At 44.2% G+C, this 27813-nt stretch overlaps 1 protein-coding gene across 20 annotated transcripts in view; it reads right to left on the bottom strand.

The window, feature by feature from the left end:
* Window positions 1–27813, bottom strand: part of ANKRD6 (ankyrin repeat domain 6) — a 186401-nt gene that overhangs the window by 103075 nt on the left and 55513 nt on the right. For 5 of the 20 annotated variants that reach the window (XM_057739375.1, XM_057739384.1, XM_057739392.1 and 2 more), the window contains exons 1-2: window positions 13211–13325; window positions 8184–8330 (exon numbers count right to left, since the gene is read on the bottom strand). The exons of 3 other annotated variants lie outside the window; for them this stretch is intronic. Coding sequence is in view for 3 of the 17 variants with exons in the window: in XM_057739382.1 (XP_057595365.1) it covers window positions 13211–13258 (48 nt within the window). In the remaining 14 variants the exon portion in view is untranslated. Of the gene's footprint in view, window positions 1–8183; window positions 8331–13210; window positions 13334–18622; window positions 18811–27813 lie in introns of those variants that run through there. 12 more of the 20 variants (XM_057739380.1, XM_057739385.1, XM_057739391.1 and 9 more) reach the window with 10 other exon arrangements.

Below are 27813 nucleotides of genomic sequence, written 5' to 3'. Positions count from 1 at the left end.
ATTTCTTCTGGAAGAAAAAAGGGGAAAAATTTTATGAGAAGTATCTCTAGAACCAAGAGATACTGTTATTCCCTAAATCTTCTGGAGATGCCCTAAAAAAACTTCCCAGGCCACTCCTGTGTACTGCTGACCCAGGAAGCTGGAATCCCCTCCATGCATTTTGCAGAGCATCAGGAAGTGCTGGCAAAGTGAGAGCGACAAACCAAACAGGGCTGGCACACCGTTTCCAATTTAGAAGGGAATCCGTTTGTTTAATGATCTATCAAGAAGGATCATCACACGCACTGTTTCAAGGTGACACCCCCCAAATTATCTCATTTCCTTTTTTAATTGAGATAGATTTGATATATAACCTTATGCTATTTTGGTATTTTGTTTCTTAATTTCCCCCTCAGCAGTGTGTGCGTGCTTCAGCTCAGCTCAGCTCACTCTGCATGAAGCTTTTCGGCAGCTCATTCTCTTTCTCTGACGCTCTTTCCCTTTGACCATTCAGAGATGCAGCTGAGCTCCGTAAGCACCTCACCAGCCCCAGCAACAGCCTCGAGAAACCCCGAATGGTGGGTTGCCTGCCCTTCGGCAGAGTTCTGGGGACTGCAGCTTCTACAAAGCATCTCCCAGGGACCCTTCTCCATGGCTGGAGGCCAACATATTATGTATACATTCTTTCAGGCCAGGAATTAACAAGATTCAAAATCCTGAATGGCAGACTCTAAAAAAAGGTGCTCGGTTTATCTATATATGCCAATAGAGGATTCTTTCTGGGGAAATGTACAAATTGACATCAAGGCATTTCAACTGTCAACACAGGCCAAAGAACTTACATAGGAGGCTAGAAAGGATATTATTAAAAGTACAGGTTATAAAATAATGTATACATAATATATAAATTTCATTTTAAAAATTAATATGGGGGCTTCCCTGGTGGCCCAGTGGTTAAGAATTTGCCTGCCAATGCAGGGGACATGGGTTCAGTCCCTCGTCCAGGAAGATCCCACATGCCGCAGAGCAACTAAGCCCGAGTGCCACAACTACTGAGCCCACGTGCCACAACTACTGAAGGCTGCACCTAGAGCCCATGCTCCACAACAAGAAAAGCCACCACACTGGGAAGCCCCAGTACCACAATTAAAGAGTAGCCCCTGCTCGCTGCAACTAGAGAAAGCCCATGCCCAGCGATGAAGACTCAATGTAGCCAAATAAATAAATAAATGAAAATAAAAATAAAAAATTTATTAAAAAAAATTAATGTGTATTTTAAATGTGTAGAGAGACTGGAAGGGTTTATACCAAAGAAATGACTCTGCTGCTTGGGAGATAGGATTGCGTGAATTTCTTTTTTGTACTTATACATTTGTACAAGATTTTCTGTAAGAAAAATACTTAAGTAACGAGGAAAAAAACTATTTTTACAAAGGGAAACAGATCTGATCCATCCAATTCTCTCCAGCCCCAGAGCAACCACCCAAGCCCAGGCCCCCATCAGCTCTTTCCTGAACTAAAACTTCATCTCTCGCCTCTCACCTGGATTGGTACCACAGCCTACCAACCACACTAGTTTCACCTTCTCTGGTTTCAGCTCACTGAAACCAGAGTGCTCTTTTTAAAAACATATACCTGATTGTGTCACTTGCATTCTTAAGACCTTTCACAGCGTATGGGTTGCCCTTAGGATACAATTCACAACCCCTAACACGGGGCCGCTGGTCCCTTCACTCCGGCCTCACCTCTTGCGGCTTGCCCAACTCTCGAGTCCTAGCTTGGCAACATGCCTTCCTCCATTCGGAACTCTCCCACCTTCTCTTGGTTTAATTCTCACGCATCTCCGAAGTCTGAGTCTTGACGTCACTTTCCCGGGGAGATGTTTCCTGACACCCTAATCCAGGGAAATCCTCTTGGCGCCTTGTGGGTTTCTTTTCATGACTCTGATAAGACGTCATTATTTGTTTTGGGTTTTTTAAAAATATTTATTTATTTATTTGGCTGCGCCAGGTCTTAGTTGCGGCATGCACGTGAGATCTAGTTCCTGGACCAGTGACCGAACCCGCGCCCCTGCATTGGGAGCATGGAGTCTTCACCACTGGACCGCCAGGGAAGTCCCTGTCATTATTTGTTTAACGTTTGTCTCCTGGGATGGACTGTGAGCTCCACACAACTGTAAGCACCACTAGAGCCGCATAGTAGGTGCTCAAAAAACATCGAATTTGAATACTTTACTTTTTCAAAAATAAAGTTCTGAAAACCAGGGCAACGTTAAATAAAATCTCTATATTTCTCAGTATGTTATCTCCTGTGATACTTCAGGAATCATATTTTAAAGAAGAGAATGCTGGAAGGACAACCATTTATTTTGCCAATTTTTCCTGTATACCTACTGTTCTCCTCTAAGACCAAACAAACAGCAACTACTATCATAATTACAGCTAATATAATTGGCTGCCTTTTAAAAATGTGCAACTTTTAAAAAAAATTTTTTTACTGAAGTACATAGTTGATTTACAATATTGTGCCAATCTCTGCTGTACAGCAAACTGACTTAATTATTTAATTAATTAATTATATATCTTTTTCGTTTTCTTTTCCATTATGGTTTATCCCAGGATACTGAATATAGTTCCCTGTGATATGCAGTAGGACCTTGCTGTTTATCCATTCTAAATGTAATAATTTGCATCTACCAACCCTAAACTCCCAGTTCATCCCTCTCCCACTCCTCTCCCCCTTGGCAATCGCAAGTCTGTTCTCTAAAAACATGCACAATTCTCGTTCACATGAAACAAGAAGAACTGTGTTTGCTCACCCCTCCCACTCTGCAGCCTAGAATTTTAAGTCCAAGGGAATACTTTTTCTTGGCCGCACCACATGGCTTGCAGGATCTTAGTTCCTAGACCAAGGATCAAACCCGCGCCCTCAGCAGTGAAAGCACCATGTCCTAACCACTGCGCCACCAGGGAAGTCCCCAAAGGGAATATTTCTCAGCTCATCTGGCCACCTGGTCCCACATGGCTCAGCAAAAGCCGTTAATAACCCAGGAAATAGTGATGCGAACTGTTCACAGAAGACCATCCGGATAATGACCTTGGCCCCCTATCTTTCTCATCCTTTGTGGGTTAGCTGTGGTAATTGCTAAGATACTTTCTAAGTCTTTGCTATTTGTTGTGACGCTGACAGATTTGCAGCCAAGCACATGCGGCATACTCCTGTTCGTGCATCTGTGCAGGTGACTGCTTGATGCTTCTGTGGCCTATGCAACAGATTTGACAGCTGTAAGCTGCGGAACTTTCAAGAAAATGAAAAGAGGTACCACATTTTCTCTTATTCTCATAGCTTGAGTTCAGTTTCTAACCTCTTTCCAAAATCCTAACTAAGAAAGTCAACTACCCAAAGGCAAAATATCACATGATCGAAAGAACCCTTTCTATTTGGTTGGAGATGCTTCTACTATTTTCTTCCTTAATACAGCCTTTCTAAGGAAATGGTTATATACTATCCTTAAACCCTAATGCGGCTCATGGTAATGAAACAGTTTAAACCATAATTTATTTATTTTTTTTATTCAAAACATTTATCAAGAATTGAAAATACACCAGGCAGTGCACTAAATACTATTATCATCTGTAGGCCCAAGACCCACAAATTCATCTTTCTATTCCAAATCTCTCTTCAAACTCCTGGCCCATGTAGTCAACTGCCTGCTCCTCATTTCCACATGGATGCCTCAAAATTACCTCAGCTCTACAAATCTAAGACCAAACTTATCTTTCTCCACGCTCATCTCCTCCAGTGTTTCTACTGCAATTCTACAAAGTCTCAAAATTTGGAGTCAATCTTGAAGTCTCCCTCTTCCCATTCCTTCTACTGAATGCTTCAATCCATCATCACTGCATCCTGTTGATTTTGCTTCCAAAGTCTTTCTCACAACCACCTCTATGACCGAAATTTTATTTTCTCAATGTTCTGGAGGCTAGAAGTCCAAGATCAAGGTTCTAGCCAATTCCATTTCTGGTGAGAGCTCTCTTCCTGGCTTGCAGACAGCTGCCTTTTTGTTATGTTACCACAGGCCTTTCCTTGGTGCGGGGAGCTGGGGTAGAGTTGGGGGTGGAGAGCGAGCTCTCTGGAGTCTCTTCTTATAAGGACACTAATCCTATTAGATCAGGGGCCCCACCCTCATGACCTCATTTAACCTTAATTACTTTCTTACTTTGAATACAGACACACTAGAGATTAGGACTTCAACATGTGAATTTTGGGGGACACACACATTCAGCCCATACACTTTATAAAAAGAGACATCAAGGATGCACGCACAGAGAGAGAAGCCAGCCATCTGCCAGCCAAGGAAAGAGGCCTCGGTAGAAACCCACTGAGATGGCACCCGCATCTTGGACTTCTAGCTTCTGGAACTGTGACAAAATTAATTCCTGTTGTTTGAGCCTCCCAGTCTGTGGTATTTTGTTATGGGAGCCCAAGTAAACTAAATATAGATTTCCATTGCTCTTAAATTACAGATCTATGCCCCGACTTGATTTTAAAAGTTCTGCATGAAACCACCCACCCAGAGTCATCTCTGCCAACACAACTCTTAAATTCCTGAGAATTGGTCACATTGAGCTTTCCTTTAAGTCCTCATTGGTGAGATGCTCTCTTGCATCATATGACCGTGCGAGCCAATTTGTCTGCCTGAAACGTTAGACAGATAACAGCCCATCATCAGCCTTTTCTGATCTCCCCAGCTTAGAACAAGCTGTGTGTTCCTATGTTCTCATAGACTCACGTTCCTTTCTTTCAGATCATTTATCTCAGTTTATATAATATACTCATTTTAATGATTTTTTGCTTGTCTCTTCCATTCAACTGTGAACACCATGAAAGCAGGAACTGTGTCAGTTTTGCTGCTCAAAGTATCTTCAGTACCTAGCACAGCACTTGGTACAAGGTAGGAAAGTAATAAATGACAATTTATTGAAAAAATCACCGAAGGTATAAAGACACTGGCTTTTCTCTCAAGGGCTTGTAGATAGGCATGTATCCCCCTCCCTCCCCCCCCAAAAAAAATCAAGCAATTCACCAGTGAAATCTCAGGATCCAAGTTGGTGTTACCATTGTTTATCCACATCTCACTACATATCCCAACAACCTTAGGAAAACAAACAGCTGGGCTTCTACTCTATTTAGCAATTTTTAACTATCAAAAGGACAAGGTCGGGACTTCCCTGGTGGTCCAGTGGCTAAGACTCCGTGCTCCCAATGCAGGGTCCCGGGTTCGATCCCTGGTCAGAGAACTAGGATCCTGTGTGCATGCCGCAACTAAAGATCCTGCATGCAACTGAAGATCCCATGTGCCACAACTAAGACCTGGCGCAGCCGAATAAATAAATAAAATAAATGAATATATATATTTTAAAAAGGACAAGGTTACTTCTCTTTTTAAGCGTTGCCACTGAATGTTTAGAAGTGTTCAGAGTAAACAAGTATCGGTCGTTCCTTGCAGCCAGTTGTAAGGATGGTTATGTTGATTGGACATAATTAATGGAACATAATTCACCTATCTAGCCTATCAATTCCAATTTCTTCATCTGTAATGGTTCCTCTTTAAGGTGATTTTTTTCCACTTGATGTTTTTAATCAGTTTCTCCACAAATTCTTCAACAAATATTAACACTATGCTGAAGAAAACTAATAATGGGTGCCAGACTTTCACCCTATCTGAATTTCATCAGATTTGTTGCTCGATTCTATTAATACAATAAAAGAAACCAGCTCTGTAGTAATAATGGAATTTCATCATGCTTCCTTTCACAATGTATTAAAAATTACACACCTGTCATCACTCTAACCAAAGGAAGAATTGCATTCCACTAATTTAATCTGAAATAGCAATTAAAATCTAGAAGCTGACTGTAACAAAGTTATTAAACTACTAACTGGTTCAAAGAAATTATGGAAAAACTAACTTATATCAGATCAACTGTACTAGTTTCTTTTGGCTGCTGTAACAAATTACCACCTAGGGCCCACCATTTAGGGCCCACTCAGATAATCTAGGATAAAAGCCTCCTCTCAAGATCTTTAACTTAATCACATTGAGGGGGCATATAAAGTAGTATTCACTCTTTTATCACATAAAGTAATATTCACAGGTGCTGGGGATTAGGAAGTGAATATATCTTTAGAGGGCCATTTTGTCTGCTAACCACACCACCCCTACTACCGATAACAACCAGAGAAAAGCCCATCAAAACACTAAAAAATCTGTCTGAAGACATGAGAGAGCTACCAGGGCAGCAAGGACCCACACAGCCAAGATCATGAAGAAAAGGTTAGTGTAAAGAGGATGAGCCAAACATGTGCAGTCACATTCCCTTTGTGGCATTTGCTGATTTGCAAGTAGCTGACGAGAGAGTTCAGAGAACACTGAGTTGGCAGAGCCTGAGTAAATCCTCCACACTTCAGTGGGGGAACCCTGAAAAGAGCCGATCACCCTAGGAATAAGGTTAAAGTGGACAGCAACTGGCCCTCACAGAGACTGAGACCCAGCTTGGAGTTGATTCCGGTGAAATCAAAGAGTAAGAGAAGAAAGGTACAGTTCACACATCCAGTGAAGGTCTGATGTCCAGAATACATAAAGAACGCCTCCAAAACCAAGAAGAAAAAGACAGACGATCGAGTGGGAGAATGGCCCAGGCTCCTGAACAGGTAACTTCACAAAACAGGCTATCGGGATGGCAAATAAACACACGGAAAGGCGCTCAACTTCAAGAGTCATCAAGGAAAAAGGAAATAAAATCCCTGCACCCTGACAAGCATGGCTAAGATCTTAGAAGACTGAACATACCGAGTGTCAGCACAGATCTGAAGCAATGGGAATCTTCCCACACCTCTGGCTGGGGGTGTACGTTGGTACGACTGATGTAGGAAGCTGTTCAGTAGTGCCAAACCCACACATAACCCTACACCCAACAATTCCAACTCCAGGTACATAATCCACAGAAAGGCAAACACAAGTGCACCAAAGGACATATGGGGAATGTTCACAGCAGCATTACTCATAATAGTAAAAAAAAAAACTATAAAGTGCGTTATTGGTAATTGATCTGAACATAGGGATAATGTAAACTGTCTCTATCTCCAGAAAATATGTTATGACAGGCTATCGAGGATGTCTTATATGCATTGTGATTCCATCTATGATTTGACGACTTAAGTAACTGAAATGTGACAGAATCTGATAATTCTTGTTCTCACAAATTGGGACTTTAAAATTTCCCACCATATTATAATTTTTAAAATTTATCGATAGAAGTAACAAATGCATCCTGAATCCCTTTACTACGCCAAACACAGGGAGACATTAATTACTTTATAATGAAGTATAAATTTTCCTGCCTCTTCTGTGAAGCTCACTGCCACCTAAGACTAGCATCAATGTCTTTCTACTCCAGAATAAAATTAACCAAAATACTTGGGTTATGTTCTGAAGGAGTTATTGTTTAGTAATTGTTTAGTGCTTTAGTAGCACACAAAGTTGGAAATAAAGTTTGAAATACAGATGATTTTTTAAAATCCACAGGGCAACAAAAATGTCCATCAAGAGCAGAAGGGATAAATTGTGATGTATTCTGACTATATATAGCCATGCAAGTCAGCAAGCGATAGCTGCATGGATGACCCTCACAACACAGAAAAGACATACAGTATAATTCTCCTTATACAAAACTTACAAACAGGCGAAGTGAATCTGTCGTGTTAGAAGTCAGGAGAGTGATTTAGGGAGGAAGGCAGGTATTAATTGGGAAGATGTGAGAGGCTTCCGGGTTGCCGGCAGCATTCAATTTCTTGATCTGGGTGATTTGATAGTTCATGAAAATTCACCCATCTGTATGTTCATGACTTGTGCACTTTTCAGTTGGTTCATTATATCTCAATCGATTAAAAAAATGGTTAAAGCTCTAAACCTCTGGATCTGGATCTTCTGAGAGGAAACCACTCACTCATCTAAGAAAAAACAACAGGGACGATTCCTCTTTCCAGATTAGCTGAGACGTCTCCCCACACCCCAATCAGGATCTTTGGTTGCAACTGACACTGATGTACAAAGTACTGAAGCAGCCATTTTCTAAGCTTAGTGGCATTTCTGACACTGCCAAGTAATTAGCTCACTAATATCACAAAAGCACTGAAAATACCTCCTTCTGGTCAAAATCCAAGTGCACAGCCACAGAGAAACACATGCTACTCCCTGAGCAGTCCGGACCTGCAGCCCCTCACTCCCGACCACACAGCACCTCCAGGTGACGCTCAGGAGTTCTGCAAACCCAGGACTGCACCTCCACCTGTAAGTGTAGGCAGAGATACTCAACGTTATTTTAAAAAACAAAACCAACAGGTGGCTCAGATTTGCCTCATGGCAGTTCCTGAGGGAGGGGAGAGAGTAGGGTACAAAAAAATTAACATGGCTCCTTTGCTCTGTTGATCCCAAGATCTGGCCTCTCTCTGGGCTATGCTTGGAATTTAGTGAATATAGAATTTACTGTTTCTTAAAAATATTGCTGCAAGTTTATGTGGGGGGTAACAATTATCATCAAATTCTAGAACATCTGTGTGTTGAGGTTTAAGTGGCTCACACAGACTGACAACATGGTCCTGCACCTGCTTTCAACTTGGCTTCCCCAGGACTCAAACGACAGTAAGGGTAATCCTACGATCAGAACCACCCTGAGGACCACACTGTGGGGCAGTGGATTTCTGCTGCTGTGGCCCTCCATCTCCTCCCTCTCCACTTCCCCCACCTCCCTTTCAGGAGATAACAAACACACAGGTCTTCAGTGACTTGCCACAAAAATCATCTAGCAAATCTCAGGGCCATTTAGAAAAAAATAACTTAAATTTAGTTTTTTTTCTTCTCTAGGAAATAGCAACATCAACAATATCATGACCAGGGACTTCCCTGATGGCGCAGTGGTTAAGAATCCGCCTGCCAGTGCAGAGGACACAGGTTCGAGCCATGGTCCGGGAAGATCCCACATGCCAAAGAGCAACTAAGCCCATGCACCACAACTACTGAGCCCACGTGCCACAATTACTGAAGCTCGAGGGCCCAGAGCCCATGCTCCATACCTCGGGAAGCCACCACAAAGAAAACTGCACACCACAATGAAGAGTAGCCCTTGCTCACCACAACTAGAGAAAGCCTGTGCACAACAACAAAGACCCATTGCAGCCAATAATAATAATAATAATAACAACAAAATAAAATAAAAATAAAATTGAAAATATATTTTAAAAATATCATGACCAAGTCACTGATAATACCAAAAACAACAGCAGAACATTTTATTGGGCCAGGTACTACATGAAGGACTATACATGCATCATTCTATACAACCCTAACAAGTCTATTCATATTATTATACTATTCTTATTCCCATTTTACAGATAGGAAATAAAGGCTCAAAAAGGTTAAGTAACTTGCTCACAGCCTCTTAGCTAATGAATGTCACATATGGCCCCTTTAATCAATGCACTATTTTGCCTCCTCGTGTCTTGAATAATATGAGCTCAGTACTTAGGGAATGGCAGACAGGCTGCCCAGGCTTGGGACTACAAGTGGGAGTAGGAATTCCAAAGGCCAGCAAGCCAGCAGTGCCTGGAGTACTACTCAGAGCAATAAGAACCTCCCAAGGCCTCAGTGTGTGCCTCTGAGAAATGGGTACAATCCATGACTTCAGGTCTCATCTCTGGCCAAATATGGAGGGAAGGGAGCCAGGGACAGTAGGTTTCCCTGGAGGGCAGGGAATTCAGTGAGGTCCTGAGAAAAGTGTGGATTTGGGAAGAGTCTATGGAAGAAGAGGAATCTAGGCTGTGGTGATCCTGTAAGCTACTCCTCCATGACCTCAGCCCTGAGGGGTCAATTTTTTCTAGGACCCACCCCACATCAAATGTGTGGTCTTCAATGGGCCTCTCTCTCAACCTTCATAATAAGCCCTAAGATAGAATTTTCTGGGTGAACAGGAGACCGAGATTGCTAGCAGGTCATTCTCTTGCCCCCTCATTCTCCATCTGGGGCAATGATGGAGCTACCAGTGGCCAGCTCCCGCCACCCCGCTCTCGGCTCCTGCCCCTGGAGAAATCCACTCATCGAGCAGATAGATTCTGAGTACCTACTGTGTGCCAGGCACTGTGCTGGATGCTGGAGTCACAGCACAGAACAAAACACACAGAGATCCCTGCCCTCATGGACCTTACATTCTGTATGACTCCGTTTATATGAAATGTGCAGAAAAGGCAAATCTACGGAGACAGAAAGTAGCTTTGTAGTTGCCTAGGGTTGGGGGGAGGGACTGGAAGGAAAGAGGAGTGACTGCTAAGGGGTAAGGTGGGGGGGGCATTTTGGGAGTGATAAAAATGTTCTAAAGTTGGTTATGGTGATGGTTGCAACAACTCTGTATTAAAAACCACTTAACTGTACACTTCAAATAGGTGAACTGTATAGTGTGTGAATTATATCTCAATAAAAACTACCGTATTAAAAATATAATAAGGACAAACTCAGAATCTTCAACCTCAAGCTCCATGCTATTTCTACAGTACTAGCCTGCCTTCTATATATAAGGAAGAAAGTGAATGCTCTCCAATGATATTTTTTTTATAAATTTAATTTATTTTATTGGTTGTGTTGGGTCTTTTTTGCTGTGTGTGGGCTTTCTTTCAGTTGCGTAGAGTGGGGGCTACTCTTCGTTGTGGTGCGCAGGCTCCTCATTGCTGTGGCTTCTCTTGTTGCAGAGCATGGGCTTCAGTAGTTGCAGCACATGGGCTCAATAGTTGTGGCTCATGGGCTCTAAAGCACAGGCTCAACAGTTGTGGCGCACGGGCTTAGTTGCTCCGTAGCATGTAGGATCTTCCTGGAGCAGGGATTCACCCGTGTCCCCTGCATTGGCAGGAGGATTCTTAACCACTGCGCCACCTGGGAAGCCCTCCAATGATATACTGGATAGATAGAGAATAATTTGGATAAATAATAACTTGGATAAATCATTCAATAAATTGGAGAGACCTTTGTGTCCAACTTATTACTAATGTACTCCTTAAAATATTAGGTACATCAGAGATTACCTCAGTCAGGATGGGCTCAGTAACAAACAAACCCCAAATCTCTGTGACTCAACAAGAGTTTATTTCACACTCCAGCTCTGTCCACCTAGGCTTGGCTGGGGCTCTGTTTCCTCTCTGACTTGCCCAGGCTGACAGAGAAACCACCAGTCCCTAGGGCACAGGGAAAGACGGATCTGGAAGGACACACAATAGTGACCACATGATCTAGTCCAGAAGTGACACAACACACTTTTCACAACTCAGTGGCCAGAAGGAGTCACTTGGCTCCACAAACACAAAGAGATGGGAAGCACCAGCCCATCACATGCCTAGGAAACAGAAAGCTTTGAAGATTCAGTCAGTAGCACCGATGTTTGCACAGGGAATTAGGGCGTAGTATGGTTAAAAGCACAGGTTGTGCAGCCAGCATGCAGTCACTCTCTAGCTAGACAGCACCACCTCACCTCAGGGGAGTCAATGTGGTCTCTTCATGCCTCAGTTTCCTCATCCAGAAAATGGGGACACTAATAGTATTTACTGTCTAGATCTGTTAGAAGATTACATGAGTATTTTAAAATATTTATTTATTTATTTTATTTTTTATTTATTGGCTGCATTTGGTATTTATTCATTGCTGTGCGTGGGCTTTCTGTTGCTGTGGAGAACAGGGGCTACTCTTCGTTGTGGTGTGCGGGCTTCTCATTGTGGTGGCTTCTCTTGTTGCAGAGCATGGGCTCTAGGCACTCGGGCTTCAGCAGTTCAGGCATGTGGGCTCAGAAGTTGTAGCTTGAGGGTTCTAGAACGCAGGCTAAGTAGTTGTGGCACAAGGACTTAGTTGCTCTGAGACATGTCGGATCTTCCCGGACCAGGGATCAAACCCGTGTCCCCTGCATTGACAGGCAGATTCTTAACCATTGCACCACCAGGGAAGCCCCTTAAATAAGTATTTCTATCTGTAAGGAATTTAGAACAGTACCTGGCAAGTGCTAATACCATAAGTACTACACAACTTGCGTTATTTGGGGGAAAAAATTTTAAGGCAATGTTTTCATTTTATTTTTGTAATATAATTAATGGATGGGCACTGGGTGAAGTATCAGCACAGAAGCCAACACATACAAACCAGGTACAAAATAAACGGCAGCCTTTATTAGGAGAATACCAGGAGGCCCAGGCCCTGCTTGGGCAGGCTTTGAACCAGCTGCCTAGTCTTTTGGCTTCCAGGTTTCTTTCTTATCTTTAAAAGTGGAGCTGTACAAGGTGACTGCCAAGCACTAAAAGCTTGAAATTTTTGATTCATGGGTCACTGACTTGGCCTGATAAGGTATTTTTCATTGTTCACTCTTTATTCTTTGACCATGAAGGATGAGCCTCCCCTTGGAATCAAAAGGACACTAACACTAATACGTTCTCTACCTGGTTCAGGAAGGCCCACCTCCCCCGGATTCTGCGCCCTGGGCAGGCCCACCCCTACTGTCACTGCAGCCCACCTGCCACCAGGAAGCTGTCAGAAGAGAGGCAGGTGCTGGGTGCACTTCCAAGAAAGAGCCTCACCTCCCAGGATTGCTGGGAGGGGTCTGACAGGTACCCAGAGGGCAGCTGGCCTCCCCCAGAGCAGGCTGAGCTCACCTCCTCCCACCACTGGGCGAGGACCTCAAAACCGCCCCCCACACCACTCAGAAGCCCCCTCCCCACCTTCATCTCCCCAGCGATGTCCCGGGTGGGGGCTGCACCTGTGTTAAAGGGGCAGCAGCTGTCACCCTCTTGGTTTAAGGGGAGCCAAACATTCCAGAGACCTTTCTGCTGTTCAGTCTGGCCCTGTTCTGGGGTCAGGAACAGGAATACAAATTTAAAAATTAGGAAGATGTGCTGTGAGGTTAAAAAAAAAAAAGACTCTCAATAGAATGAGGCTTTGAAGAGTGGGGAGCCGTCCACAGTATTTCAACCTCAGAGGAACACACTGAGTGTGTGACTAAAAATGTGTGTGTACCCAGGAAAAGAAATCTCTGGGTGCTGTGATTTTTCAAACGTTAATGACCACGTTTAATGATTTCAGTCTCGGGAGCTGAGGCTCTCCCCTTTTAGGAGCCATTAAAGCACCTTCCCCAGTGTCATCCATCACCTGAAATCCCTTCTGCCCCACAGGATGTGTCTGCAAGCAGGCTCTCATTCTGCTTTCCACTCCATGCGAGGTTCTCTCTCGGCACTGGCGTCAGCGTCTCCTCTGGCTGGAACGTCGTGCCCTAGGATAGAGGATCCAGGCAAGTCCCACCTTCAGGGCAAAGCTTTCCCTGAACCCTCCACTCCCCCTCATCATTGCTACATCACTTACTGTCACCGGCACTCATTTTTTTTTAATAAGGGAAGATATTAAATATTTAATTTGTATAAAACTTCCATATAAAATGTTTTCACGTTTTTAATGATAGGCTTGAGTGTGAGTCTGTGGTTGTAACCTTTTTATTATTTTTTTTTTGGCCGTGCTGCATGGCTTGCGGGGAATCCTACTTCCCCAACCAGAGACTGAACCCGAGACCTCAGCAGTGAAAGCACGCAGTCCTAACCACTGGGCCGCCAGGGAATTTACTGTGGTTGTAACTTTTTATATTAGGTTATATATTTGTGATTGTTAAATGTAATTTTTTTTATTGAAATACAGTTGATTTACAATGTTGTGTTAATTACTGCTGGACAGCAAAGTGATTCAGCATATATATATATATCTATATACAGTATAGATATATATATTCTTTTTTGTATTCTTTTCCATTATGGTGTATCACAGGATATTGAATACAGTTCCCTGTGCTCTACAGTAGGACCTTGTTGTTTATCCATTCTATATATAAAAGCTTACATCTGCTAACCCCAACCTCCCACTCTATCCCCCCACCCCCACCCTCTTAGCAACCACCTGTCTCAACAGCACCCATTTGAAACTGCCTTGTGCCATCTTTGAAGGTTCAAGCCAGCAGCCATGTGACTGAGCCCTCCTGGGAGTGGACTGTCCAGCCCCAGTCAAGTTGCAGATGACTGTAACCCCTGGCCAATGTCTGGACTGCAGCCTGACAGGGGACCCTGGGCCGGAACCACTCAGAGAAGCCACTCCCCAGCTCCTGACTCACAAGAACTAAATGAGATAATAGGTGCTTATTGTTTAAAATAAACCCCGGGAATTCCCTGGTGATCCAGTGGTTAAGACTCCTCATTTCCACGGCCATGGGCCTGGGTTCAGTTCCTGGTTGGGGAACTAAGATCCCATAAGCCACAAGGAGTGGACAAAAAAAAAAGAAGCCCTTAAGCTTGGGGTAATTTGTTATGCAGGAATAACTAACTGACTGTAGGTGATAAAGCATCTATAATAATAAGTAATAAAGCAATTTTAATAAAATGTTGATGGTGGAATTTAGGTGGTGGGTATACAGGTGTCCACTGCAAAATTCTCCCAGCTTTGCTGTATGCAGCAAAATTTTCATAATCAAATGGTGGAGGACTTCCCAGGTGGCACAGTGGTTAAGAATCCACCTGCCAATGCAGGGGACACAGGTTCATTCCCTGGCCCGGGAAGATCCCATATGCCTCGAAGCAACTAAGCCTGTGCACAACTACTGAGACCATGCACCACAACTACTGAAGCCCGTGCACCTAGAGCCCATGCTCCACAACAAGAGAAGCCACCGCAATGAGAAGCCTGTGCACCGCAATGAAGAGTAGCCCCTGCTCACCACAACTAGAGAAAGCCTGCATGCAGCAATAAAGTCCCAACACTGCCAAATTAATTAATTAATTAATTAAAATGTTTCAAAAACAGCTTTATAAAAAAAAATGTTGGAGAAGAAAGTACAGGCTGCACAACAAAAAACCGGCAGCTAGATCAGCCCACGACGTAGCTGCAGTAATGGTTCCTGAATGACAGAAGAGAATGATTTAAAAGGGTGACCAAGGAATACAGTATGTTTTGGACACAGATGTCTTTAGAATGTTATTTATTACATATATTATTAAAGTATCTATTTGTATATATACAATAGTATTAGATGTATATGAGGTATTTTACTTGTGTTTTTATCCCAACCTCCAATTTTCAAAAAGACACCAGACCTGCCAATTTCAGTTTTAACATCCAGGGCACTTTTCAGTAACCCTGTGATTGGCAGGACTTAGTACTATATCAAAAGTAACTTATCCTTCAGATGAGGCCACCGGCATCCATTTATCCTACTCTGTGCTTTGCTTTATGTTCATTCTGTCTGATTTAGTTCCCAAACTAATTAGCCTAGCTTCATTCCCTGCTGCTGTGTCAGGTAATGGTTAGAGGAATTTGATTAACTTTTACAAAACGTACTTGACACAAAGCTGTAAGAAATGGCTATTTCTGGGCTCCAGAGAAATCGGACTGGTCAGAGCAGTGTCGATGCCAGTTCATGTTTTCCCTAACCTTTACCTGGACCTGACACAGACTTCTGCATATTTTTATAGTGAAAGTCTGCTAAAATTGCTGTTCATACCCAATGTAGATAATGTACTTTTAGACAGGGTGACTAACCTAGTCTTTTCATGCAATGACATGAACCATAAAAACATTTTGTGATAAACAGCAATCCAGACTCATTACTTTCTCCAAATATAAATAAACCGTAATCTGCTTGTCAGTGATGAAGCCCACTTTGTTTATTTTATAGACATCAGAGGGTCATCACAATGTAACTAATTATAAGGGCTCCTCCATTACAAAGTACACAGCACTGTACTAAAGATAAGCTTGAAAAATATTGACAGCTGGATTTGGTGTTTAACGTAGAGTTTTATGTTGTGGGTGGTATCTTCTCAACACTAGCCAAGCTAACACAACCAGAAGGAAGGGCCCTGCCGCAGTCACCACAGACAAGCGGGATGTCACGGGGACTGGAGGTTGGCTTGTTTGACCTCGTCTCATCCTCCTGGCTGGAGGGCAGAAAGCTAAAACCTACACTTTGCAGACCCCACACCTGCAGCTAGGGATTGGGATGCGATCCAGCTAAAGGCACCTGCACAAAATTAGGAAGGCAAGGGGAGGCCGCCCTGTACAGCGCGGCTGGCGAGCAAGGTGCGGAGACGGGAGGTTTTTCCGTAGCCGCTCTCCAGGACCATTCTCCTGCGTGGTGGTGGCAGGCCCTCCCCATTCAGGCAGCCTGACCCCTGAAACAAGGCAGGGAGTGGGCTCTTTTTATTTTTAATTAATTAATTTTTTATTGAAGTATAGTTGATTTACAATGTTGTGTTAGTTTCAGGTGTGCGGCAAAGTGGTTCAGTTATACATCTACATACATATACATATATATTCTTTTTCAGATTCTCTTCCCATATAGGTTATTACCAAATATTGAATATAGTTTCCTGTGCTATACAGTATGTCCTTGTGGGTTATCTATTTTATAAATAGTAGCATGTATGTGATACTCCCAAATTCCTAATTTATCCTTCCCCCCCTACGTTTCCCCTTTGGTAACCATAAGGCTGTTTTCCAAGTCTGTGAGCCTGTTTCTGTTTCATAAATAAGTTCATTTGTATCATTTTTTAATGATTCCACATATGTGATATCATATGATATTTGTCTTTCTCTGTCTGACTTCATTTAGTATGTTAATCTTCACGTCCATACATGTTGCTGCAAATGGCTTTACTTCATTCTTTTTTATGGCTGAGTAATATTCCATGTGTATATATGTACCACATCTTCTTTACCCATTCATCTGTTGATGGACATTTAGGTTGCTTCCATGTCCTGGCTACTGTAAATAGTGCTGCAATGAACATTGGGGTGCATGTATCTTTTTGAATTATGGTTTTCTCTGGATATATGCCCAGGAGTGGGATTGCTGGATCATAGGGCAACCCTATTTTTAGTTTTTTAAGGAACCTCCATACTGTTCTCCATAGGGGCTGAACCAATTTACATTCCCACCAACAGTGTAGGAGGGTTCCCTTCTCAGGGAGTGGGTTCCTGAACCCACAGCCCCAGTTAACATCTTCTGAGTTGGGAGCCTGCTGGTGGGCCTGTTCTACTAACTTCTGGGAATCACCCCAGGGCCCAGTCTAGGGCTCCTCAGGGCTCTATCCCTTCCAGTAAGTCTGTGACCACTTAATCCGCAGCTCTTCCTGCTTAAAGTATCAGTACTTAGAGTGCACTGAACCCTTATTTATTCACAACAGAAATCCTTTGTCTTCTGAAATCATTAAAAAATGGAAACGCAATTATCCTTTCTCCTCTGTTTACTTTTCAAAGCCCAGTATCTCAGCACTCCAGGACAGGTGGCAAGCACTGAACCTGCTGTCACGCACACGGGTGAAGGGCAGCACAAGCCCTGGAGTGGACAGGAACACAGAGGCCTGGTAAGGAGCAGAGAACCACACCGTCCTGGGGCAGAATCAGGCCCACTGCCTGCAGGGGGTGGAGGACGCCCGGGAAAACCAAAACCAAAAGGCTGGAATCAAGTAGATGTGACGGCCGATCAGCCACAACACCTGCCTGTGAACACAGGGGACACGGAAACCAGGCCCAGTGCTTTGCCGTCAAAGCTTACGCTGTGTTGAGTGTGAGCGGCTCTCTTCCGGGTGTGATTTAATTGAGCACTTCCCCGCTGTGGTTTCACAGTGATTTAGACTTGCAGTTAAAGGGAAAGGCAAGAAGCATTCTATCTGGTTCAAAGCCAGCAATTCTGAGTTCCATTCCCAGCGTTGCCACTGCTGCCCAGATGGACAAATCCCTGACCTGTGCGTGTGTCAGGACTGTCCCGCAAGACGACAAGCCCCTCAATAACGGTGGTAGCAGCCGGCTTCACTGAGGATCCGCTACATGCCAGCGGCCTGCATGCATCTCATTTCACCTCACAACCACTCCATCAGGTGGCTATTATTCAACAGGTCCAGAATGTGACCACTGCCCCTCATTTTCTTACCACATCCTTGTCCAGGCCTCCATCTCGCCTCACCTGTGCGCTGCACAGCCTCTTGCCTGGTCTTTCTGTTCCAGCCCTTCCCCTTCCCCCACAACTCTTCCTCATCACAGTGATGAAACCTTAAGCCAGATCGCATCACTCTTCTACCTTTTCAAACCCCCTCCCCCCACCGCCAAACATGGACTCCCATATTGCCCAGAATAAAAGCACAGGTCTGTGCAATGTCTACAAAGCCCTGGGGGATCTGCTCCTCCGTCCCCTCTGATCACAGCCACTAGCCTCCGGCTCACTCTACTCCAGCCACACTGGCCTCCCTGCTGCTCTTCCAACACATCAGGCGCCCCCTGCCTCAGGACCTTTGCACTGTTGTTCCTCCATATACTATGTAAACGGCCTTCCCCCTTGGCCCCTACAGGTGTTTGCACAAATGTTACCTTATTGGTGATGCCTTCTCTGACTACCTTGCTTAAAACTGCAGTCTTAGCATTTAGCGCTATTTACAATATTTACTTTGTTTACTGTGTTCTGCCATCTAGCACCATAACGGTAGGAATTGTTTTGTTCAAGGCTAGATCAGCCACATAGTAATCACTTACCAAATATTTGTTGAATTAAATAAATAGAAGAAGAATCTAAGGGATAAGGTAGCTTGTCCACGTCTGCAGCGGTAGTAAGGTAAGGAGCAGTGCTGGGGCCGACCTCAGTTCCGTCTGACTCAGAAGCCCACACTCCGTTCAGGGTACCCTCCTTCCATACAGGAAACCCTCCTTCCACATCCCAGGGGCTGTTAGAGATACAGCAGGCGTAAGATAAACATTTGCACTGATGCGAGTCTACTGACTTTCTGTCCTCTTCTCTCCCCAGGAGAGGAGCTCCCCTTAGACACTGGGCTCACGCACACGGCTTCCTACCCAGGCAGAGAACACGACTTAGAGGCAGTGGGACCCACTTTCCTTGCCCTCCTTCCAATCCTGCCTTGAGATCCCCAGCAGCCAAACAGCATCAGATCCACCCACTGTTCTAACGCAGGCTGGGCACCGCCTCACAGGTGCTGTAGTTGCAGCCCAATCACTAACGGCAGCAAGAGGGCTTCTGCACATTACCCTGGAGTTCAGCTGCAAGGACTGCACGGGTCCAAGCCAAGCACCCTGCTGCCCGCAGAGTGGAGGGCGGAGAGGGTGACAGGCTGCTGCAGCACCAGCAGCAGGCTGCGAAGGGGGCTACCGCCTGGGTGAGGCAGACACAGGAGCAGCGGCAGTGGAGGGTGGAAGTCCTGTCATAACTAACCCCCCGCCCCCCTCCCTGTGCCGAATGAAGTAAGTCTTCAAGGAGGCAGACCGTTAGCCAGAGACTGGCGGGCTTTCTTGTCATACCCCACGTCGAGATCTCTGTGTTTTTAATTAAGTGAATTAACATAAGTAACAGGCTTAGAATAGTACTGCCACACTGAAAGGCCTACATTTCTGTAGCTATTATCATAATGGGATTTCATTGCTATATTGTCTTGACAACAGCCAAAAGCCCTGAAAGGGTCCTGTCAGGCAAGGAATGCGAAGATCGAATCTGCATATGCTTTAACGCTGTTTTTTCAAAATATTTATTTATAGGCCCGGACAGTTCTGAAAAATAAATAAGACTAGGCTGTAAGTTTGGTAGCCAGGAATCCGGATTTATTTCTTTTCATATCTCTATGGAGATGTTGAAATGGTTATTCTGCCTGAGATCATTACAGTTAGATTATTTTTATTACGGTTGTGTTCATTATTGGAATGTTATGCTATTTTAAATGACTATATACATGTGAAAAACTTGTAAGTAAATAGGCAGCGTAAATCCCAGATCTGCCTACTACTATAATGATTCCCATTACTGCTGTGAAGAAATGTGGCAGACCTCACGAGCAAAAATTACAAGCATCCAATAACCAGTGAGGAAATGGAATAAACAGAAGTTTTAGGGCACGTGTAATGTAACATTAAAGAGAAGGCAGGGGCTAAGTAACGGCTCTAACTGTGCACAGTGGTGGCCAACGAGAACTTCCAGCCGAAAACCAATGAGGGTGAGCGTCTGAGACTCGATCCCGCAAACCAGGCGCATTAAATTCAAGGTGGAGAGAAATGGGGCGGGGCAGTTGCTCCGCGGCACGTGGGATCTGCCTGGAGCAGGGATCGAACCCATGTCCCTGCAATGGCAGGTGGACTCCTAATCACTGCGCCACCAAGAAAGTCCTACGCCTTAGTTTTGAAGAGAACGTTCTCACATTGCAGACTCAGCACCATGATGCCTTTCCAATGAAAAAGAAGAATCTTCATTACAGCGCTCAGTATCAGGCCGCATACAAACGCCCATTCACTCCAGAGTGAGAAACAAATCTTTCAAGGATCTCCGAGTGGATGTCACCCCAGAGCCCCTCCCCAAGTGACTGAAATAAGTACTTTGCTTTGATGCAAAGATACTGCAGGATCCACGGTTGACAGGCATTTTGTTATGTTTTGTTTCCTTCCAGAGAGAGATGCCTGAGGGTTAGTGACGGGGCGTCAGGCCGAGCTCTGAAGAAGCGGGGCCTTCTGGTGCCTGGGAGTCCTGTCGAGCTCATTAAAGGAATGTGTCTCTAAAGAATGATTAAGCTGAAGGAGTTGCGAGCAGAGCAACCTGATGTGGACGGTGTGTGTGCTCTATGTGCCAAGAAGGCCTTTCCCTTTTGAATGCAAATGTAGATAGAGCCTCATGGCTTAAGCTTTGGGGGGCAGACCCGAGAGATGTTTTTTTCTGGTTTTTTTTTCCTGCTGGAAGAAAGTTTTCATCTGTTTTTATAAGCATGTACTCCTTCAAGGGCAAAACACTGGAAATACATAGGAACCAGCCTGGTGCTTCCATAAGAGAAAACGACTAGACAAGTCTACACTGATGTTGTAGGTAGGATTTATATACCCTGTAAAGAGATGTCAACCTGGAAAAGAAGCATTCTGATCACGATGTGTTCTGCAATTAGGATGTGGAAAAAGCTATTCCTAAGAAATGGCCCCAAGTACAAGCCCCATCTTGAGGCACATTCCCAGCAAAGTCCTTCAGATACAGTAAAAGCAGTGCTTTTTTGTGCTGGAAAAAATATGACTAAGCTGGGCACAGTCCTCTTCTGACTTTGCTAAGTGCGTCCCTATTGTCTTTATTACTTACTCAACCCACTGTCTTGGCCTGAAATCAATTCGGTTGGACCTACTAAATCAAAATAAAACAAGAATCAACAGAAACTTTAACTATGACCCACAGTCCTGTTACATGACCTTGTCTATGATTCATGCCCAAAACCATTAAAAGCATCATTACTTTAATGAGACTATATAGCCGTTTACTGTTTCCAAAGTGCTTTCCCAGGCCACATCCCCTCTAATCTCCACTTGGGACCTGGGAGCCGGCTGCTGTGCCATTACCTCTATTACTGGCGAGAACACTCAGAGGAAGATGCACCTGGTGCCAGAGCCAGGACTTTCCCACTTCCAGCTACTATTCATTTTTAATGCATTTTTTTCCTTATTTAAAAAAGCATCCCATGATGCTATTAATACTTGGACTGCCTGGAAGACAAATGCACTGCAAACTAGAGGGTGAACAAACTCCAGGCCCAGATGCCTCAGAGACTTTTCAGAGTGTGGTTTTGCAGAGGCCTCAGGGGTTTCTATGGGCACTTCATGCTTTCCCCCTTACTCCCTAGTTTGCGGGGCATCTGTCCCCCACTTGGAATGCAGGCTTGAGGCTTGAAGAATCAAGGAGGGCACTATAACAGAGGTGAAAGGGAAGCCAGGCTAATCTGAAGAGAGGCATGAGTGGGAAGGGGACCTTGGAGATTTCCACCAGGTTGTCCAAGCCAGTGTAGCCACGTCTCAAGAGCCTTGGGTGGCTGGCTCCCTGCCTAGGACCAAATCAGGGAAGTCGATGATATCCGTGTTTCTCACCATGCACTACTGGCATTTGAACAGGAACATTTATGCTGTGGGACTGCCCCACACCACCCAGGCTGTTGGCACCTCCACCCCTAGCTGCTAAATACAAGTAGCACCTCCCAAACACTTAAGACCTCCTCCCCCTGGTTGAGAACCACTAGACTAGATAATTTCCAGGACTATCCATGCTTAAAATTTCCCAAGTCCAGAATAGCATTAAGTGTGAAAGTGTTCTGAGGTGGCAAAAAAGCTACAAACACACAAATATCAATGAAGAAGAATGCACTCAGCTGCAAAGAACAAAAAACAAACAAACAAACAAAAAAACCCCTGACTAACCAGGCTTTCCTAGATTTTTGCCCCATATGAAGAAGCCCCGAGGAAGGCAGTCTAAGGTGGGTAACAGTTCAATAACACCTTCAGGGATCCAGGCTCCTTTCATTTTTGAACTTTGTCCACCTCAGTGTGATGGCTTTTATCCTCACATCAGCTCATGATGCCAAAATGGCTGCTCTACCTCCAGGTGTCACATCCAGGTTCCAGGCAGGAAGAAGGCAAAAGGGCCAAGACTTTTTCCACTTTGGGTATGTATTTTTATTCAGCAGACTTGTCCCCATCTCATCTGCATCACATGGCCACCCTTGGATAGGAAGTGGTTAGGAAAGCTGAACATTCGGATTTCTAGTCTCTACAGCAGAGGAAGGCAAGGGAGACCGTGGTTGGGAATGGGCCTCGAGAGAGTCTGCCTCAAGCGTCTGCCACTGGCATCTTTACCCAACTGTGTGTACATTTCACAAAGGGGCTGCCTTATATTTTATATTCAGTAATTCTGAAGACAATGAATGGTGCATGCAGGAGCAAAGCTCTGCAGCAGTTTCTTCTCCTTGCTTGTTCTAGTTCAAATAAGAACCCATCTCGGGCTTCCCCGGTGGCGCAGTGGTTAAGAATCTGCCTGCCAGTGCAGGGGACATGGGTTTGAGCCCTGGCTTGGGAAGATCCCGCATGCCTTAGAACAGCTAAGCCTGTGCACCACAACTACTGAGCCTGTGCTCTGGAGCCCGCGAGCCACAACTACTGAGCCCATGTGCCGCAACTACTGAAGCCTGCGAACATAGAGCCCCTGCTCTAGAAGAGAAGCCACCACAATTTAGAAGCCCCCACACCATGACAAAGAGTAGCCCCCCCACCCCCACTCACAACTAGAGAAAGCCCACGCACAGCAATGAAGACCCAACACAGCCAAAAAATAAACAAAATAAATAAATTTATTTTTTAAAACAAGTGACAAAAGAATACGTCTCATCCACAGCCAATTGGGCTCCTCATCAACAGAAATTATGACCAAAGAGTATTCTCACCTTGGTCACCATTTCAGGTTAGCAAATTTGAAAGTATCCGCTTTTACCTCTCTGTGTAACCAGTTTCAACAGAAGACCTCATATTATTCTCTGTAACACATCTCTCTTCTTCTTCTTTTTTTTTAACCCTGGATGAATCTCTAGATAATTATGCTGAGTGAAAAATGCCAGTGTAACCAAAATGTCATCTACTGTATGATTCCATGTCTATAGCATTCTTCGAAATGACAAAATTATAAAAATGGAGACAGGTTAGTGGTTGCTAGATTTTAAAGAGAGGGTGATGTCCTGTACTTTGTGTCAAAGTCAATATCCTGGGGCTTGCTTGGTGGCACAGTGGTTAAGAATCCTCCTGCCAATGCAGGGGACGTGGGTTCGAGCCCTGGGCCGGAAAGAGTCCACATGCCACAGAGCAACTAAGCCTGTGCGCCACAGCTACTGAAGCCCATGTGCCTAGAGCCCGTGCTCCACGAAAGAAGCCACCACAAAGAGAAGCCCGAGCAACGCAACGAAGAGTAGCCCCTGCTCAACGCAATGAAGAGTAGCCCGTGTGCAGCGACAAAGATCCAACACAGCCAATTAATTAATTAACTAATTAATCAAACAAACGAATAAACAAAAAAGTCAACATCCTTGTCGTGACACTGTGGTATGGTTTTGCAGGGTGTTATCACTGGCAAAATTGGGTAAAGCGTGCGTGGGGTTTCTCTGCATTCTTTCTTTTTTTAATTGAAGTATAGTTGATTTACAATGTTGTGTTCATTTCAGGTGTATAGCACAGTGATTCAGTTATACATACACATATATTCTTTTTCAGATTCTTTTCTGTTACAAGATATTGAATACAGTTCCCTGTGCTATACAGTGAGTCCTTGTTGTCTACCTATTTTATATGTAGTACTTTGTGTACGTTAATCCCAATCTCTTAATTTACCCCTCCCCCCAACACATCTCTCTTCCTAAAAGCAAAACAAAACGGCTTTTAGCACGAAAGCAAATATATATAAAAGATTTGAAAATATTAGAAGGGAAATCTGTCATCCTTATAGACTGATGTCCGAATTAAGTATTGTAATTATATATTGCAGACCTGGTAGACACACAAGATTTATACATCACACCCTAGACTGCCACATGTAGCACCCTGAACACAGCAGCAGTGTTTTATCTTAACTAAATTACAAATTTAGCTCTTTTATCTTCTCCTTTACCCAAGTACCCACATTTTCTAAAGGTATGTAGCTCCTTAGCTATGGAAAAGCAGGAGATAAATACAAATGCATATACTGCCATTTACAAAGTAAGCGACAGACCATCTGGGATTGGCTTCAAAATAATCCAGGAGGAAGGGCAAGAGAAGTAGAGGCGAGCGGTAGATGAAACGAGAGTGACTTTTAGTCCCTAACTAATGAACCTGGGAGAGAGGTACACGTGGCTGATCTGCACTAGCCTCTCTAATTTTGAAATTGCTACAACAGAAAGTTGGGGTTTTCTTCAATAGTTCTGGAACAAATACTGATACATACTTCACGGAAGGAAAAAAAAGCTACATGAAAGTGGCCAAACACACAAAAAAACACATACTATATGATTCTATTTATACGGAATGTTTACAAAAAGGCAAAAGTATAGAGGCAGAAAGAAGACCAACAGTTGCCTGGCGCTAGGGGCGGGGGTGAGGACTTGACGGCACGTGGGCACAAGCAAACTATGAGGAGGGATGGAAATGTCCTAAAATAGCACTGTGGTGATGGCTCTACAACTGTAGAAATGTACCAAAATATACATGGATAAGTGTTATGGTATGTAGGTTATACCTCAATCAAGCTATTTTAAAAATAGCTCCGAAGATAAGGGAAGAGAGAGAGAAAAATGGAGGGGGCGGGGGGCGTAGGGGAGAGAGAGAGAGAAATGCATCCACTGTTACTTGGTACTACTACACTTCAGAAGATGAGAAAGGTTTGCAGGAGTGGTTTAAAAAAAAAGACAGTTTTGACAAAAGGATTTCAATGATTCTGAACTAATGTCGATTTCAATGATTCTAAACTAACCTCTGTAGAAGAGCTGTGTCTAGCCATACATACCATTTCTTGGAGCTTTCCTACACAACTGAAAATGAGAAATAGAAAAAGCAAAAAAAGCAAACAAGGTCTGCGCTTGGTGCAGCTGAAGCAGTGAGTCCAGTGTTTCTGCAGAGAGGGAATTTAGCAGACAAGGAGGAGGTGATGAGAACTCTCTGCTTACAAAAGTCACAAAGTAGGAGACAGGAAAAACAAAGCATGCCAAATAAAAACCAAGCAGAAAATAAATGTGGTTTAAAGGTTGTAATTCAATTTTAAATATTCTAAGTTAGCTTGTGCCAGCAACAATTTGGGGGGTGGTTTTTGGTTTTGTTTTGTTTTAACATTCAGGAAGATCTAATCTATTCAGAACCACCTCAGATTAAATCCACCTAATAACGAAAATTAATTTGAAACATCATTTTCTCTTGTAAAAGAAAGCATTTCTGACAAGTTAGAATTTATACCAAAACAGAATAAAGGAAGCTGCACAGTCATCCAGAGCAGGGGCACTGTGTTTGGGGCAGAAGCTTTGTGTGCTGCAAAGTGAGAAGTAAAACAACTTTAATTTTTCATCAATAGTGTCTATCAAACAGTAACTGCTAGAACTTACACTTAGATGTTGGGACAAACCTCTTACTTACAGACCTCATAAATTCTTAAAATTCTGAATCTAAATGTTTATTTGTCGTCACTTGAAAAACAAACAGTGGTATTTAAATTTGAAACGTCCCCAGGGCACATTCCTCTAAAGGGAAAGGCAGGGGGAAGGGACAGATTTCCTGGGCCTGGGCAGAGACGCACTACGCTTCACCTCATATCTCTGCCCACATCTCCAGTTCACACACTGACTTGTTAGCGTCCTGCAGGCTTCTTATAAACGGGATCCTGGCTGGTGATTTATTTACTCTGCTCTCTGACAGCCCTTAATCACACTAACAGAATCTCACCTTCTAAGTACTCTAGATGACCCCACACCCCATCAAACACAGAATTCTGTTCTGTTATTCATTCAACTACTGTCTCCCTAAATGAAACTCCTAAGTATTAAACAAAAAACCCAAAACAACAACAAAACCCCACTTGCTTCAGTGTTCCTGAGACCCAGAGAAGGACAATTCCAGAGTTTTCATTTTCAACAGGCTCAGTGTGATGTCCTGAAGACTAAGGCAGCCACCAGGTATCTCCGGGACCCTGTCCCAGCTTCAATGGGGGCCCTTGGGGTTGCACCCGAGCACGCACACTGGTCTGGAGTCCGCAGCCCTGGGTTCCAATCCTGCCTTCACTATCACTAGACGGGAGAACCTGGGCAGGTCAAAAACTTTTTGAGCCTCCGTTTCTTCACTCCAAAAAATGGAGATAACACCTATGACTCGAAGGTGGTAAAAGGTTAAATGAGATAAAGAAAAAGTGTCCTAGACAGCCCACAGCCCAGGGCTGGGGTGCAATACATGGGAGCTGAATGCAGTGTAATTACCGGACTGAATTCCTGTAAAGATCCGGGAGAGAGTTTCAGTTTCACAAGTAAACAGCACTATTGTCTCATCCTGTAGTAGAAAAGTGAGCCTGCAGAAGTGGAAAATACTGTGAAAGCAGGGCCTCCCGTTCCCTGAAGCACGAGCGAGCAGGAGCTACTTATAGAATCGCTGAGCCGATGCCACTTATTTCCTACCCGTAAACACCTTTATTTCTTTACGACCTATCTCCGCAGCAGGAAGCAGGCCAGCAACTACCTGCTCAGATGTGATTCCAGCAACAGACCTGGGCCTGGTTCTGCCCTGGTCCTCCCTAGAGGGACTAGGTCATTTTGAAGGCAGACCCCTCCTCCTCTGCTAGGAGAGATCCCCCCCACACCCTCCCCCAACAGACACCAGTCCTGAAGTTAGACCCGCTCTGCCCCCACCCCCAAGCCACAGGGTTCCTGCCAAATCAGGTCCTTAGAATGACCACGGGCTTCTTATCAGCTGCCAAATGTTTCCAGGCTGGGCCCTAAAACAGCCATCAATTTCCTCTTCCCAGGTGGTGATTTATCTACAATTCTCTCTGATGTCGCAATGAGTTTCCTAACATCAGCCCTGGTGGGTTGAATCCAAACAATAACATTCAGGGAGAGGCAGGTGCTGCTTTCCAAGGCATGGGGCAGTGGTGAGGGGTGGGGGTGGGGGGGTGAGTTGGGGAGCAGAGTGACCTGTGAACCGATCCTGCTAGAGAAGGTGGCGCGTCCACACGGCTAGGGCATCTGGAGAGGCAAGAGCGATTGCAGGAGATGAGAGAGAACCACACTGGAAAAGAGCCACTTTTCCAATTAGGCAGCTGCAACGTGTAGCTCCAGAAGTCCCCCCACTGGCACAAGCTCAGTTGTTGATAATTTGGATTGGCTTTTATGGTCTTTCTGAGTCTGGAAAATACTGCTTAAGAGAATTGTGAC

The sequence above is a fragment of the Hippopotamus amphibius genome, chromosome 6, assembly GCF_030028045.1.
Source record: "Hippopotamus amphibius kiboko isolate mHipAmp2 chromosome 6, mHipAmp2.hap2, whole genome shotgun sequence".
NCBI lineage: Eukaryota > Metazoa > Chordata > Mammalia > Artiodactyla > Hippopotamidae > Hippopotamus > Hippopotamus amphibius.
This window is presented reverse-complemented; position numbering and strand designations above follow the sequence as displayed.